Source organism: Xenia sp. Carnegie-2017, unplaced genomic scaffold, assembly GCF_021976095.1.
Source record: "Xenia sp. Carnegie-2017 unplaced genomic scaffold, XeniaSp_v1 HiC_scaffold_41, whole genome shotgun sequence".
In the NCBI taxonomy this organism is placed as follows: domain Eukaryota; kingdom Metazoa; phylum Cnidaria; class Anthozoa; order Malacalcyonacea; family Xeniidae; genus Xenia; species Xenia sp. Carnegie-2017.
Genome location: NW_025813506.1, coordinates 776,834 through 792,078, shown reverse-complemented (window position 1 = coordinate 792,078; position 15,245 = coordinate 776,834). Strand labels below are relative to the sequence as shown.

The 15,245-nt window shown below is 35.0% G+C and overlaps 1 protein-coding gene across 2 annotated transcripts in view; it reads right to left on the bottom strand.

Moving 5' to 3' along the window:
* LOC124456063 (serine proteinase stubble-like) overlaps positions 1-15,245 on the bottom strand; it is a 77,304-nt gene that overhangs the window by 31,537 nt on the left and 30,522 nt on the right. For both annotated transcript variants that reach the window (XM_047006602.1, XM_047006603.1), the window contains one exon: positions 5,985-6,425. In XM_047006602.1, the coding sequence (XP_046862558.1) occupies positions 5,985-6,425 (441 nt within the window). The remainder of the gene's footprint in view (positions 1-5,984; positions 6,426-15,245) is intronic.

Here is a 15,245-nt window from a genome sequence, read left to right as displayed (position 1 = left end):
CCCATGTCTCATTTTACTTCATGATAGTCATAAAATTTGTTTATATATCTATGTCTTGTATCATAGCTATGAGTATAATTTGAGACTATAGAATCAGTCGGTAATGTGCCTTCTTCTAATTTACTGCATGATAAACCTGTAGTATACTGTAATGATGATAGATTTTGTAGTGTCAATTATTTGCCCACTGTAACATCCTGCACCATATATATGTACTATCCTGACTTTTAATCCTAATCGGATAGATTTAGGTTGTTACATATCAAAAGATTTAACATCAATCTACAGTTTCAGCAGTCAAAATTTCTGCTTGGTTAACAATTTTACTTTAATATGAATGTTTACTAACTTCATTTTTATCATTCAAGCACATATTAAGTGCATTGTTATTTGTATGAAATAAGGCAAGGGAATTGTAGTCTACAACTTTCTAAACCAATTATAACTGGGCCTCATTGTAAACTATTATTTTTACATTCTATTTGTGTGAGCCTTATTCATTCAGGTTCTTTAAATGTAACCAGGAATAAAGAGTTAATTTTGACACCAAGATTTTTATCCTTTCTGTCATCAAAAAGCCATGACATTTATAAATGTCATTTATTATGCTCTAGCAGCGTCCCTCAGGCAACTATTTCCATGTATGACCATGAATTTTAAGTTGCTTTTTAGATAAAGCATTTGCTGTTACTTTTTAAAAGTATAAATTCTGAATTTGAGAAACTCATTACTCTTTTTGGTACCTAACATGAAAAATTCCCAATGTGGGCTTACGGTGGACAGTTTTATCATAACTGGCCATGAATGTACCTGTGAGCATTATTCAATTTATATTTATAATATAATTTATTTTTTATGTAGTGCTTAATTAAGGTCTGTTCATCACATTCTACTTTTGCCATAGAATTACTACAAATTTTTAGTCTTTCAAGATATGACGTGTGTCTTAAGCAAAACGTCTAAAATTTGATGGTCTTGTGTTACTTCTCTTTAACCTATTCTTCAAAGTAATAATATATCCAGCGTGCATTCAATGTGACTTTAAAAGACGTGATCTTTATCGAGTTATGATCACAACAAAAAAATAGGTTGAAGACCACTCCAAAAATGCAGGAGATTACAATTCTTATCATCTGTGTCTCAAAATCTTCCTGGGGTGTTATGCCCCCGTACCCCTAGATAGCGAACGCCTCCGGCGTTCCGGAATTTTAACTAACAAGAAAAAAAAATCCTGGATTCACCTCTGTGCGCTGATACATACACAGATGCCAAATTTTACACAAATGCAAGTCTGCCTCTCTCTCAAAACAATAGAAGCAGTCATTATCAATCTTAATGATCCGGTCCTTTGTCGACAGAAGCAGTTCATTTTTAAATTTGCTTTTTTTGATGAGGAATAATCTCCCATACTGAACGGGTCATCATCAAAACGAGTTGTCAGCCGAAATGCCTAGTGTCTTAAATTTCTACAACAGTTCTCTTCAGAACTTTTTGTTAGGATTTTAAAACACCAGTTTTCAGAAATCTTCATTTTTCTTGGTTTTCTCAGGTTAGTTTTTTTCTTGGTTTTTATCGGGGTTCCGCGGTTTTTTTAGTTGCAGTTCATTTACCATGGCAATTGCTTTTTTTAAGGCCATATTTATTTACAACTTATACTAATTAATTTCGTGCGTATGATCAGCCAACTTTTACAAGCTGTTAAAAAACGTTTTTGAGTGTATGTAATTCTGTCCGTATCATAGATGACAGTGGAATATAGGTATTATACAGTTGTATGCAAAGTTTGGACGCCCTGACGGAACGTAAAATTTTGCGTATTTTAGTTCAGATACACATGCAAGCTGAATGACATACCAAATAGCATAGAAAGTAATGAAATTGTTAATTTACTCAACAAAAATATTTATTTCCTCGAAGAAGAGACGTGCAGTATGCAAAGTTTTGTTTTTTGAAACCTGTAGAAGCTTAGACACCCTTAAAAATATGTAAAGCTTGCTGGGTCAATATTTCGTAACTCCACCTTTGGCAAATACAACGGCCTCAAATTATTTTACATAACTAGACAGGAGCTTCGGGATTCTTTTATATAGAATTTTGCTCTTTTCCTCTATGCAGAATGTCTTCAGCTCAGCTAGATTTTTTGGGTTTCTTGCATGAACTGCTCTCTTGACGCTATTCCATACATTTTAAATTGAATTAAGTCTGTAGTCTGTAGTCTGTGAGCGGTCACTTCTGCACTCTAAATCTTTATCGTCTGGAGTATTCTTTAGTTGTATCTGAACAATGCTTGGGATCATGATTTCGCCATGCGTAGCCCTTATGATTGTGCTAAACAATTCAATTTTTGTCTCGTCCGTCCATAGTATATTGTTCCAAAAAGCGTCTGACTTGTTAACATGTTTTTTGCGTATACTTTAGTATGTTTGTCTTTTGTTGAGGACGAAGAAAAGGCTTTCGTCTCATGATACGACCATGCAGTCCATTCTTTAGCAAAGTACGCTGAACTTTAGTACGATGCATTTCCATTCCTGCCAGATGTTCTTGGAGGTCCTTGGCAGTGACTGTCTTTAGTAGTGATCTTAAATGTCTTTCTGTCGACTTCTTTCGTCTGCCACTCGTGTTCTTAGCTTTAACACTAACTTTTTCTTTCCACTTCGTAACAATGTTTCGAGCAGTTGAGACTGGAATACCCAAACTTATGGAGAGTTTTTGTAAACTTTTCCAGCTGTATGGAATATACTTATTCTGTTTTTAAGCCATCAGACAGCTGTCTTGAAGGAGCCATCTTTAACATGAAATTGCAAATTACAGCAAACCTATTTCTCCCCCAAAAGAACAGAACTTTACAGATAGAGGCTGGTGGTGCTTTTCTAGTCACGTAAAATAGCAGATGAACAACGGTGAGTAGTATAGTACAATTGGAGTATGACTGAAAATTTATCATAGAAGAACACGCAACCACTCAAGGGTGTTTAAACTTTTGCAGTGCTCAAAAAACACAACTTTGCATGCTGCGTGTCACTTCTTCGAGGAAATAAATATTTTTGTCGAGTAAATTAACAATTTCATTACTTTCTATGATAATTGTGTATGTCACGCAGTTTGCTTAAATATCTGGCCTAAAATACGCAAAATTTTGACGCTTATTCAGGGGTGCTTTAACTTTTGCATACAACTGTAAATACATGTGAAGCTTCAGCAGTCAGTCCAATAATTTCATTCAAAATTTAAAGATCTCACATTAGTAATTTGCTATCGACTTAGAATCGTTGGAGGCATAGTCTTCATAAAACGTTTTATTGCTTGGTTTATTTCGCGCGCAGTGCGGTTTGATGGGTTTAATGAAAGGCATATATAAAACAAATGAATACATTTCGCTTTTGCATTTGTCTTTTACAAATTGCAAATATTATTAACGTAAATTTACATTATTTCAAATGACAGCGAATACTCACACAATGTACACATCAAATATATGATCAAGACATACTTGGAGGTACTTAGCTTATAAAGATTAAACATTGTTTGCAATGCAAAGAATACTCGTAATGTATAAATTTTCATAAAAAAAAACCCAACAAACAACACTGCTGGCTCAAAAAATAGCAAAGCAAGCTTGGACTGACTTTTTATAATATATTCAATTATCACCAAGGATACAGATGAAAGCACTTTTACTCAGAATCATTTTTGAACAGTATGCATATTGGGCTGTCCGTCCATGCAATACTGAAATGCATTTTTGGCAACTGTTACTTACTGTGATAAATATTATGAGCTCATAAGCTAAAACTGAACAAAGCATAACAATGGTAAATAAACTATTTTACTATCTGTTCAACAATTTACCCTCAAATCTGTATTTTATGTTCTATTTGGCGCGTTTCACCCTCTATACTGCGTTTTACCCTTTATTCACTTCTGCCACTCCGCTTCCGCCATTCCGTTCCGCTATTCTGTTTCCGTATTTTACCTTTACCAACATCGTGGTATCAAATCAGCACCAATAAAGGTGTTAGCTTTGCACCCCAAATTTTAAGAGTGTGGGGAAAACTGGAACAGGATTATTTCATTTTTCCGAGAAATTTGGTTAAGAAAAACTAGACAGTTGCATTGTCGTGCAATCGACCTTCAATCATCTGGATAAAAAATTTGTCAATCAATGAATTTAATGTTTCCGAAATATTAATGTAATTGGAACGTAACTACAGAACTAGGCATGGTTTACAAAGCATACATACAAGTACACGTAGCATAATAGATGGAATTTTTGAGCGGCAAATACTTGAGTGCTAAGGCTGAAAAATCGAATGAGATCTAGTCTTCGAGGTTAAGCTAGGCAAGAAAAGACAGTGCATATAACACCCTACGCACCACCTTTATTATTATCCTACTTATTAACAATAACGTTAAACCCTCTTGCAACCACCAACAAATAATAACAATTCTATTATTATTGTCAGGATTTAGAGTATCTAGATGAAACAACTTGTTAACCAATTACTTCAAAGTCTCAGAAAAGTATCAACCAAGGAGATACATGATATAGAATAAATAATTAAGTCCTTTTATATTAAATTGCAATCGCTTGCTTTAAAAATTTTGCTTTTTTTCGTGTCCAACATGTAGCAATAGATTACAACTCCACTTTTTTTCAACTCTTTTGCGTGTCATGTTTTACAGGCTACCCAAAAGTATGCAGTTCGTACCTGTTTTTGTATTTAGTAAATGTTAAGTCAATAAATGACAAATATTTGACGGGTTTTTGTTAAAGATATATTATATTTTGGCATGTCGATGCTTATGTTTTTACGAAAAAGTTAAGCGTTGGTTTTCTTTCTTAAAATAGGATCATCCTTAAATATAGATTATGAAAATTTGTAGGATTGTTGTATCTCCATCATTCATGATGACTCATAAATAGATTGAGCACTGATTACAGTGAAGAGCTGATTGAAACTGTGCAAGTTTGTTTTGAGGTGCACCTGTTGACAAGTATCGATGTCGGATTACTGTTACAAATAGATTTTATTCTTTGTCAACTGTTTCCTTCAAAAAATGTAGGTGAAAATGCTCAGAATGTAAAGGGAATAATGTGGTGTCGTTAATGCTTGTTTTGAAGTTCGTCATTTAGGGGCAAACTTAAAACGTTTGATTTAAAAGCCACCGTATTTTAAAATGAAATCCGTCGGGGAGAGCTGAATATATGAATATTTAATACTTAACTAAGTATGTATTTTAATTTTTGTACAGAGGCGGATTAAGGGTAACGAAACTCATGCCAGTGATGACAAATTTGTGTACTTGTATATTTCAAGAAGGGCACAAAAAGATTTTGGTTGATTTCAAGCGTCAAACATTACACGAGCCCAATAAATATCAAGACAATATTAAAGCAAAAGATAATGAAGAACATCTCTAATATTCTTTTGTCTTCATTTGGCACATACAAGGGTTGACGTTTAAAAAGCGCCTTAGCTTCGCTCGATGCTATGTCAGACACGAGTTTTCAAAGCTTTGTTTCACCCACTCAATTTTGTGTTGAAAATTATTCACAGGATGTAGCTAATTTGCTATCGTCATTAGAAAATAGTTTAAACCAGCAACTTCAAAGGATCGATTAAACAAAAAGCAATGGAAGAAAAATATGTGGGAAAGGTTTAATATAGAAGAAACTAGAAGTTTGTAAAATATTATAAATATTTTGGAGATTATCTCTTAAATGACATATGTGTTTGTTTATGAAAATCTTATGGTAAGCAATTTGTGGCATCATTTTCGCTTGGAGCCAAATTTACAAACAAATCTTTTCAATGCTTGCGATTGGTGGAAAACAAAATGGATAGCCCTGCTTGTGCGCTGGAATAGACATTTTAGACGTAATAAATAAAAACTTGTTGAATTAGTTTCTCTAGATACATTGCATGAGGATCAAGATAGGAAAATTGACTTAAATAGGGTGTATCTTGCTAACACTGACTTACCCTTGCTGCTACTGCACACAGGTAAATTTGTTGTGGACTGTGTCCACTGACAAGCTTTGTTTTTTGATGAACACGAGCGTGTCATAAGTATCATGAATCCAAATGGCATACCACTGTATGGATAAGGCACTACATATTGTAAAGCTCTTCCCAAGAGCAATCTCCTTTGAGAACATGACCACTGTTGAGGCAAATTAACAAAAGAACACGGACGCAACGTTAACTTGAGATGTCCATCGAAGGTGAGGCACTTATTATTGTATTTCAGGCGGAGATTTTTGTTACCCGTAAACTGCCACAACTGCCTTGATGCGTTTGGCAAGCATGTAGCTAGTGTCAATTTAGTTATGACTGTCCCAAAAAAGTGAAAAGTACGAAGCGTTAGGCACAATTGATATTTGGAATTCTTGATCTTGAACCAGTTCACGTTGGCTGTCGTGTCTAAAAGTAAAGGATAAAGGCACATGAGACATGTCTTAAAGAAAAAGATCATTTCCTTGTTGATAGTTGAAATTTTATAAAAAAGCTTCTTCTGCAACAGCACTTCATAATAAAATACAATCAAGCAGTAAAACAAAAAAAATTAATGACTTTGAGGTCTCTCTTATGCATAATTTTACTCGAAGCTTTCAACATTACAAAATAGTTAGTAAAAATGATCTTTCATTTGACTTTAGGTTGTTATGGGACATGACATAACAACATTAGATTACTTTGACGACGACCACTCAGTGAGTATCTAACATGCTTGCTTTTCAATAAACTGCACTAAAAAAACTAGGGTATAAATCTGTTACAGTACATATATCTGCAAGATGTATTAATAAGTCTAGCTTTGTTATGAAATACAGTATACCGCTATAATGTGTCACGTGGGGTAGCCCAGAGAATATCTGGGGGAGATTTTTATTTATACACATGTTGTACAGTATTAAGTTCCTATGAAACAAACTGTTATCTACGGATAATATCAAGCAAAACTAACGCCCTCCTTACAAAAATGATTAAATTTAGCTGCAACTCTGCATTGCCCCATCATCATGGTGTATCATTTAAATTTTACATAACAGTGTCTCAAGCCATTGGATTGAATATAAAGCAATTTGGCATTCACGTAATAACTTCCATTGACATTTATACAGTCATTGGTATTAAATTCATTCAGACATCGGTATTGACATTTATGGTGATTGATATTGGCATTCATATAGTCATCGGTAACATTCACATAATTTTTGGTGATTAGCATTGACATTCATATAAACATAGTACAGGAATTCGTACAGCTGTTCATTGGTATTTACATTTACAATGTATAAAGCAATTGGCATTGACATATTATAGTTATTTATATTGAGATTCATACTGTCATCGATATTGGCATTTGTAAATTCATGCATTGGTGTTTGCATTTATAATAGCATTAGTAATATGAGAGATTGTTTTATGCAGTGCGGTGTTTGAAATTAAATGAAGATATGATCTTCGCACTTTGCTGGACAATTTAAGCAATTGTCTCAAGAACCTGAAAAATTCAGGTGACTCAACGGGATTCGAACCCATGACCTCTGCGGTGCCGGTGCAGTGCTCTGACCAACTGAGCTATGAAGTCACCAATTTTCAAACATATAAATAACATTAGTGTATTCATTGGTATTGACATTCATTCTGTCTTTGGTATTGTCACAGTCATTCATATAGTCATTGGTATTGCCATTCATATAACTATTGGTATTTACATTCATACAATCAGTGGCATTGGCAAAACTAGAAAATCATTTCAAAGTGATTACCTGCATAGTCATGCATTAATATAACTTATTTGAGTAATATTCAGTATAATGTGCTACATATATGTGTAGCTCGACAGTTACTAAAGATGCACATTTATATACATTTGTCCTTCACAAATGCAAATGAGTACAAAATATACAGGTAATTCAAAATCAAACATTGTATATTAAAAATTATACATTAAAATGAGCTAACTGCTAACTATAGGCTACAGGAGCATTGTATTAAATGGGAAAGAACAGTTTATAAAGAGAATGATATCTGAATTAGGTGGGATATTCACAATAAATTATCTACTAACACTACCAAGTACCAGCAAGATTATTGACATGGAATGAGGCAATGACTACCACATAATTTTGATAAGCTGTTTACACACGTCTAATAAGGAGTAGTAGCATTGTTATGGGACTATAATTTATCATTAAATGTATTACCTTCATGTTTAGATATTTGACTCGTTCATAATCATAATTGCATGCATATAACTTTTGCTCTTACTTTGTACATGCCATACAATTGAAACAGAGGAATAAATGAATAAGAATAAAGCCCACAGAGTTGCTCAGTTACAAAAAGCAACTACTTTGCTTCGTTATTTAATGTACTTCGTGTTTTAACGATACAAAGCAATGAAAGGCTTAAATTAGCTGAGTTTGGGTACAATTTGGTAATATTATACTTAGAGCCTTATTATATTGAGGCGAGCTGGCTAGCTCAGACAGTATATAAACTAAATAGCTCACTGACCAAGATATTTGCAAATTGAGTGCATGCGCACTAAGTAATTTAAATAATATCAAAAGGGCCTCCAGTGGTAAAAATATCAAATTTAAATGTACAAATAATATGGGGCAAGATTTTCTGAATGCCCTGAACGAATTTTTTTTGTCTCCTTGTTGCGTAGAGAAGTATTTGATCAATTCGTCTATTTTGATTTAGCGCACGCAACATATATACAGGGGCGGATCTAGGATTTTTCAAACATCAGTCATAAAACGTCGGAGGCACTCCGCACCTGGGGGAGTCTGAGGCATTCTCCGCTGAAAATTTTCGAATTTCAGAGCATTGAAAATGCCGTTTTCAGCGTTTTAGAGCAATACAAAATGTATTTTGTGGGCATCGTTTTTGCGTAAAAACGACACATTTTGCTTACGTTGTTTTAAAAAATAATAATGAAGTGAACAATACTTGAATGTTTTGCCAAATATTTAGGCTCATTATCATGCCAAATATATGGCTCATTAGCATGTCTAGGAACGTAAAATTAATTTTACAATTATGCTATTCAAAAACAGATATAGTCTTTAAAAATTTCTACAAAGTTATCAGACATAGACCCCTCCAGAGACCCCCATTCAAACCTCTATGTAATGAGTTAAGTTAGAAATTTGGTACTACAAGTGACAGTTCATAGATATAGAAAAGCTCAGACTTCAAACCATGCAAGTTTATTGTAACCCTTTACCCATCTCCACATCAGTGCCAGCAAATTCACCTTTGAGAAAAAACTCAAAATTTTTTTCTGCCAAAGATAAAACAAAAATTACCAGAGTGAAAATTTGCAATTAGGGACATCTTAATACCATTAATGTTTATTAGGCATTTCACTAGACTATTATCTTCTGTAAGTATATGCAAGGTGTGCTATATATCACTAGTAGCATTGTATTAGCAAATACAAACAAAATGTAACCAACATGCCTTTAATCATATAATTACATGAATAAAGTAAATGGTTTGAACCCGATAGTATCGTTACATGTTTGTAAATGATGATCGTCCAGGTTAATAAAGTCCTGAGAAGGACTGTTTTTGTTGTTGTTGACTGACGTTTCGACAACCTTAGCGGTAGTCATCTTCAGAGTCAAATGAGGAGTAAACGTCAGGTTAGCCGTATTTGTTATCTGGTTCTTACGTCATTGTATTGTGTGTACAGGAAATGTGTATTGTCATTGTGGATTAGTGTGAAGTGAAATATTTTATTTTTCGTTGTGATGTGTGATTTAGGTGTGACGTTTTTAGTTGTAATGTGTGGGTGTCAAATGTGTATTGTCATTGTGAATTAGTTTGAAGTGTAGTGTTTTTAGTTGATCGTTTGTTTGTATTGTGAATAAGTCGTTTGTAAGGTGCAGGTAATTGCTGTGATCTGTTCGGGGGGTTTGTTCCAAGTTGGTATACCAACTTTCTAATGTAAGCCGTTGTCTATAGTCAGTACTGTAAGTGATGCATTTGCCGAATCCCAGTCAATGTTGTGCTTTGTGATTCAGTGATGTTCGGCAATGTGATCAGTTTTGTCTTGTTTCTTAGTAGCTCGTTTGTGCTCAGTAAGTCTTATGTTTAAGTTCCTGCCAGTTTCCCCAATATAGGAGGCGTGGCAGTCGGAGCAGTTTATTTTGTAAACTGCACCTTGTCGTTCGTTGGGTTGTTCTTTGTCCTTTATGTTCGTTAGTACTTGTCGTAACTTTGTGATTGGTTTATGTGCGACACGTATGTTGTATGGTCGTAAGATACGCGAGATAGTCTCAGACGTACCTTTGATGTAAGGTATCGTTGCTGTTGTCACTGAGTTGTTCGTTTCGTTGGGTTCGTTGGGTTTGTAAGTGTTGCGTTTGATAAAGTCAGAGTTATAGTTGTTTTTGTCAAAAACACGTTTGAGATAATTGTTTTCGTTTTGTAGAGCGTCCAGTGAATCACATATGATTTGTGCACGTCTTGTTATTGTTCGGATTGTGGTGGCTTTGTGTGATGTAGGGTTGTAAGATGATTGGTCTAGTAGTCGGCCAGTATGTGTTGGCTTGCGATAAACTGTTGTTTGTAGTTTTTGATTGTCATGTTTTACCAAAGAGTCGAGAAAAGGAAGAGTTCCGTTTTCTTCGATATCTTTGGTAAATTGTATGTGGCTGTTCTGTTTGTTGATGTGAGTATGAAAGTCATTAATGTCGTCTGCATGTAGTGCTGTGATTGTGTCATCTACGTAGCGAAACCAAAATGGTAGTGCATGTTTGTAGTCGTGAGCGCCCGTTCCTCTATAGATTGCATTACAATTTCAGCAACTACAACGGAAACCGTCGAGCCCATTGCCGTCCCATGTAATTGTTTGTAGTGTGTTCCTTTGTATTGGAAGTAAGTCGAGGTGAGGCAGAGCTCCAGTAACTCCATAATGTCTTCTGTCGGTAATGGCAGTACGTCCGTGGTGTTTGTAATGAGGGTTTTTGTACAAGTAAGTGCCAGATTAAGTGGAATACTGGTGAACAGTGATTTCACATCAAAAGACACTAGCAGTGGCGTGGTGGAAGGGGGGGCCAGGGGGGCCAGGGCCCCCTAGCTGTTGATTTTGGGGGGCGCTGAATTGAATACGAGTCATCAAGTTTTAAAAATGGGCTATAAAAATTAAAAACGCATTTGAAACAGAACAGTTATTTTCGCAGTTATATATTCAGTGAATGAAGTTAACTTTAGGGAATTAGGTAAAAAGTAGACAGACCAAAATGAAACCTTGTAAGGGGGTCGAATAAAGAATAGGATATTGACGAGAATTCTATAATTAGATGTTTCGTTTGTGGCCACAACACCTGCATAATTTGTCACGATGACTGTAGACAACATACATGCAGGGAAGAAACTAGAACTCTAATTGGGGTGTGAATATTCATATATTCAGCTTTGCCCTGCTGATTTCTATTGAATTTAACATCGCCAACAAAAGAAATCAACAGCAAGGCAGAGCTGAATATATGAATATTTACACCACCCCCCAATTAGCATTCTAGTTTCGCCTATGCGTACACGGCCAAATTGTCCTCTTAAGGGACGCAACAAGGCCTAAAATGTGTAATTTTTTGCCTATCTTAATCAATGTTTTTTGCTTCCCTCACAGACTGTAATCGTTACTGGCATTGTATCTTATAAATCCGAGCGTAATAATATATTTTTCAAAAATGACAGTAGTGCAGTCATTGGTAAATTGCTATCATAATGCATAGTCTAAAATGAAGTAGCCCTTAATGATACCGCAGCATGTACTGCATTGTTTGTTTTGTGTTATTTACATTTTCATCGTTACGACGATTCATTTGTCATTTTTAGTAGTAAAGCAAGTTATTATACGGTAAAACTTTTTTAAATCACTTAAAGGTTCTTCGTAAATGTTCAAGATTCATTTATCAGCAGTTATCGAATGTGCATAACAGCATATATTTAATTAAAATTAAAATATTTTTTAAACAACAACATTTGAAGACCAATTAAACTAATGTCTCAAAATGCAAAACTCTCATTTTGAGCAGATGTAATACCGATGTAATTCACACAACAAACATTTCATTTGATAATTCCCTTTGTGTTGGGAAGTCTATTTTAATATTATTTAATGTACATCATGGATCATGGTGCAATGTTAAAGACTAACTGCAATGTCTAATTCTTTCAACACCACAAAGAGAAAAAAGTCGGGTGCTGAGTATCGAAGATTAAAGAAAGCTAGACAAGAAGAATTTTCAAAACTTGGGGAAGTTTTGCTTGATTACTTTAAACCTATACAAAATGACCCACCATGCATTTTGTCACAAACAACAGAGAAGTTAGAATTAAAACTCAGGGAAACGCCGAACATCAGTGAAGACCTTAAACAAGTGCATGCGCAAGAAAAATCTGAGTCGACAGAAGTAAACGATCAAGATGAGCATACTTTCAAATCAATCAAAAGCAATGATTCTGTTGGTGAATGCCCTGATATTGACAGCTTTGTCAATTCAAATGAATGTAAGGAAGGCGAAGGCATCTCAGAATCTGCTGAAAATGAATTGAATCAAAATTCCTCTATTGATACGAAAGAAAACACGTTTGATCCTGGGACAATTGTTGATCTTAATCTCAGCATTAGCGAAAAAAGGTGTTTACTTAAAATGAATCCATGCCAACCATCCCTGTTTGTTTTGAAACAAAGGAGGATAGTACAAGGAGATCGCACTCGCTATTGCTCCAAGCAGGTTTTTTTCCACGATGATGGGACAAGACGAAAATGGATTTCCTATTCACTAAGTGAAGACAGCTTGCTTAGCATACCATGCATTCTGTTTACAGATGTAACGTCTAGGGGAGAAAATATTCGGTCAAATCAAGGAAAAGCTTTTGCAAACATTGGTTTCTCCAAATGGAAAAAGCAGTATATTAGAATTCTGGAGCATGAAAAATGCAATTCTCATCTAAACGCAAAAGTTGCAGAAGGTCTTTTCCTTCAAGAAAACTCAATATCGGATCAGTTTCATCACCAGGGGAAAATCGAGTCTGAAAGACGTAAAAAGGAAGTTGTTTTAAACAAAACAGTTTTGAAACGTGTGATAGATGTTATTATGTTTCTTGGAAGACAAGGGCTTTCCTTTAGGGGTCACTGTTAATCACTGACAAATTTCTATGTTAATACAGGAAACTTTTTGGAAACGCTTAAATTATTGTCAGAGTACGATCAACCAATCAATGAGCATCTTGAGAAAGTTCGTGATCGCCAAGTGAAACAATCGACAAAGAATGGTGGTAAAACTGATGAAAAAGGAATCAAAGGACGTGGCTCATGGCTAACGTTTTTGAGCAATGATATTCAAAATAAGTTAATCAATATCATTGGTAAAGAAATATATTCTGTAATTGTACAAAAAAATACGCAACTGCAAAGCATGGGCATTGATTGCTGATACAACACCCGATATAACTCATACAGAGCAATTGAGTATATGCGTAAGGCTTGTTAATGAAACTGGCGAGTGTTCTGAACACGTTTTGTCATGCCAAAAAGCAATTGGAACAATTGCACATGACCTATGCACTGCTATTACAACAATATTACAATTGCATGGAGTTTCATTTGAAAAACTTGTTGCCCAAACGTATGACGGAGCATCCACTATGAGCGGATGTTATAATGGTTTGCACGATTGTAAAAGAGAAAATCGGAAACCACATCATATTTGTTCACTGCTATGCGCATACACTAAATCACGTCTTGTCCGATTCAGCTTGTGTTGCTATTGATGTCATTACTCTTTTTGACTCTCTCGAAAAACTGCACGTTCTCTTTAATAATTCTCATAAAGTACACGAATTGTTTCAATTGGTTCAAAAGAATGAAAACCTCAAAATTTTTTCGATTAAACGTCTTAATACAGTTCGATGGAATGCAAGAGAATTTTGTCTAAACGTATTTCTTTTGAGATTCGAGTGCATCATGCGAGTGCTCCAAAAAGTAGCTGAGGAAAGATCGTTCACTGAAAGTCAGCGAGCAACAGCAAATGGATTGCAAGCAGCTTTTCAGACAAAGCAATTTGTTGCGACTGCCTGTCTTTCCAAGAAATTTTGGAATTACTGGACCTTTAAGTCGATATCTACAGAGCGTAAATGCTGACTTTGGAAAAGCAATGGATATGGTTGATAGCTCAATTTCTAGAATTCAAATCATACGTGACAAACCAGAAAAAATCATTGAAATGTCCGATTCTTTTGCATTAGATGTCGAATAGAGGTCTACACGACCTCGTCATCGACGACCAATGGACGGAGAACAAGCCAGAGATGATTTGGCAGATTCACCAAAAGCACAATGGAGGCGAGACACATTTTATAAAGTGCTAGATTCCATTCAATTTTCAATGAAGAATCGTTTTGAAAAGAATCGACCACTAATGAAATCATTTGCTTTATTCGCACCCAATCAATTTGACGAAGTCTCGAGCAAGTACAAGACATCTTCAAAAGATCTTCAATCTGCAGTGAAAGCCTTTTGTGATGTGTATAAGATAGACTCCCAAAGATGCGCTACTGAACTGTTAAGCTTTGCAGAAACATTTAAAAAATTTCACTGTACTCAGTTTACAACTCAAAGTGACCATGATCATAATGAGCAGAACTTTGAAACTATTGATGATGGTGATGGTGATGATGATGATGAAAATCATTCTGATACTGACATAAGTAAGCATTCGAATAATGCGTCAATTACCGAGAAGGCTAAAACTCCGTCATTCTTAGATGCCTTGAAGCTGCTTTGTTTTCCAAAGTACCATTTAGTTGACGCATACCCAACATTATGCAAAGTTTATTAAATTGCAGTGGCCATACCCATTAGCTCAGCAACTGCTGAACGTTCTTTTTCTTCGCTGAAGAGAGTAAAAACGAGGATTCGATCTACGATGGTACAGGAACACCTGGAATCATTGCTTTTAATGAACGTTGGAAGGGAAACTCTCATTTGTATCCACAAAGATAGAATCATAACTTTACTTGGGAAAACCTCCCCAACGCTTGCAAAGGCATTAATATAAATATATTTTTCTATGAAAAACAAAAAACGTAACAGACATATAATTGCTTGATGAAACTTTGTTTTTAAGTTACTTTCTTTTTATGAAGATTCATGTTTGTGTTTTATAAAATGAAAATAACTAAAATACTTGAAAATAGCAATAACAAAAG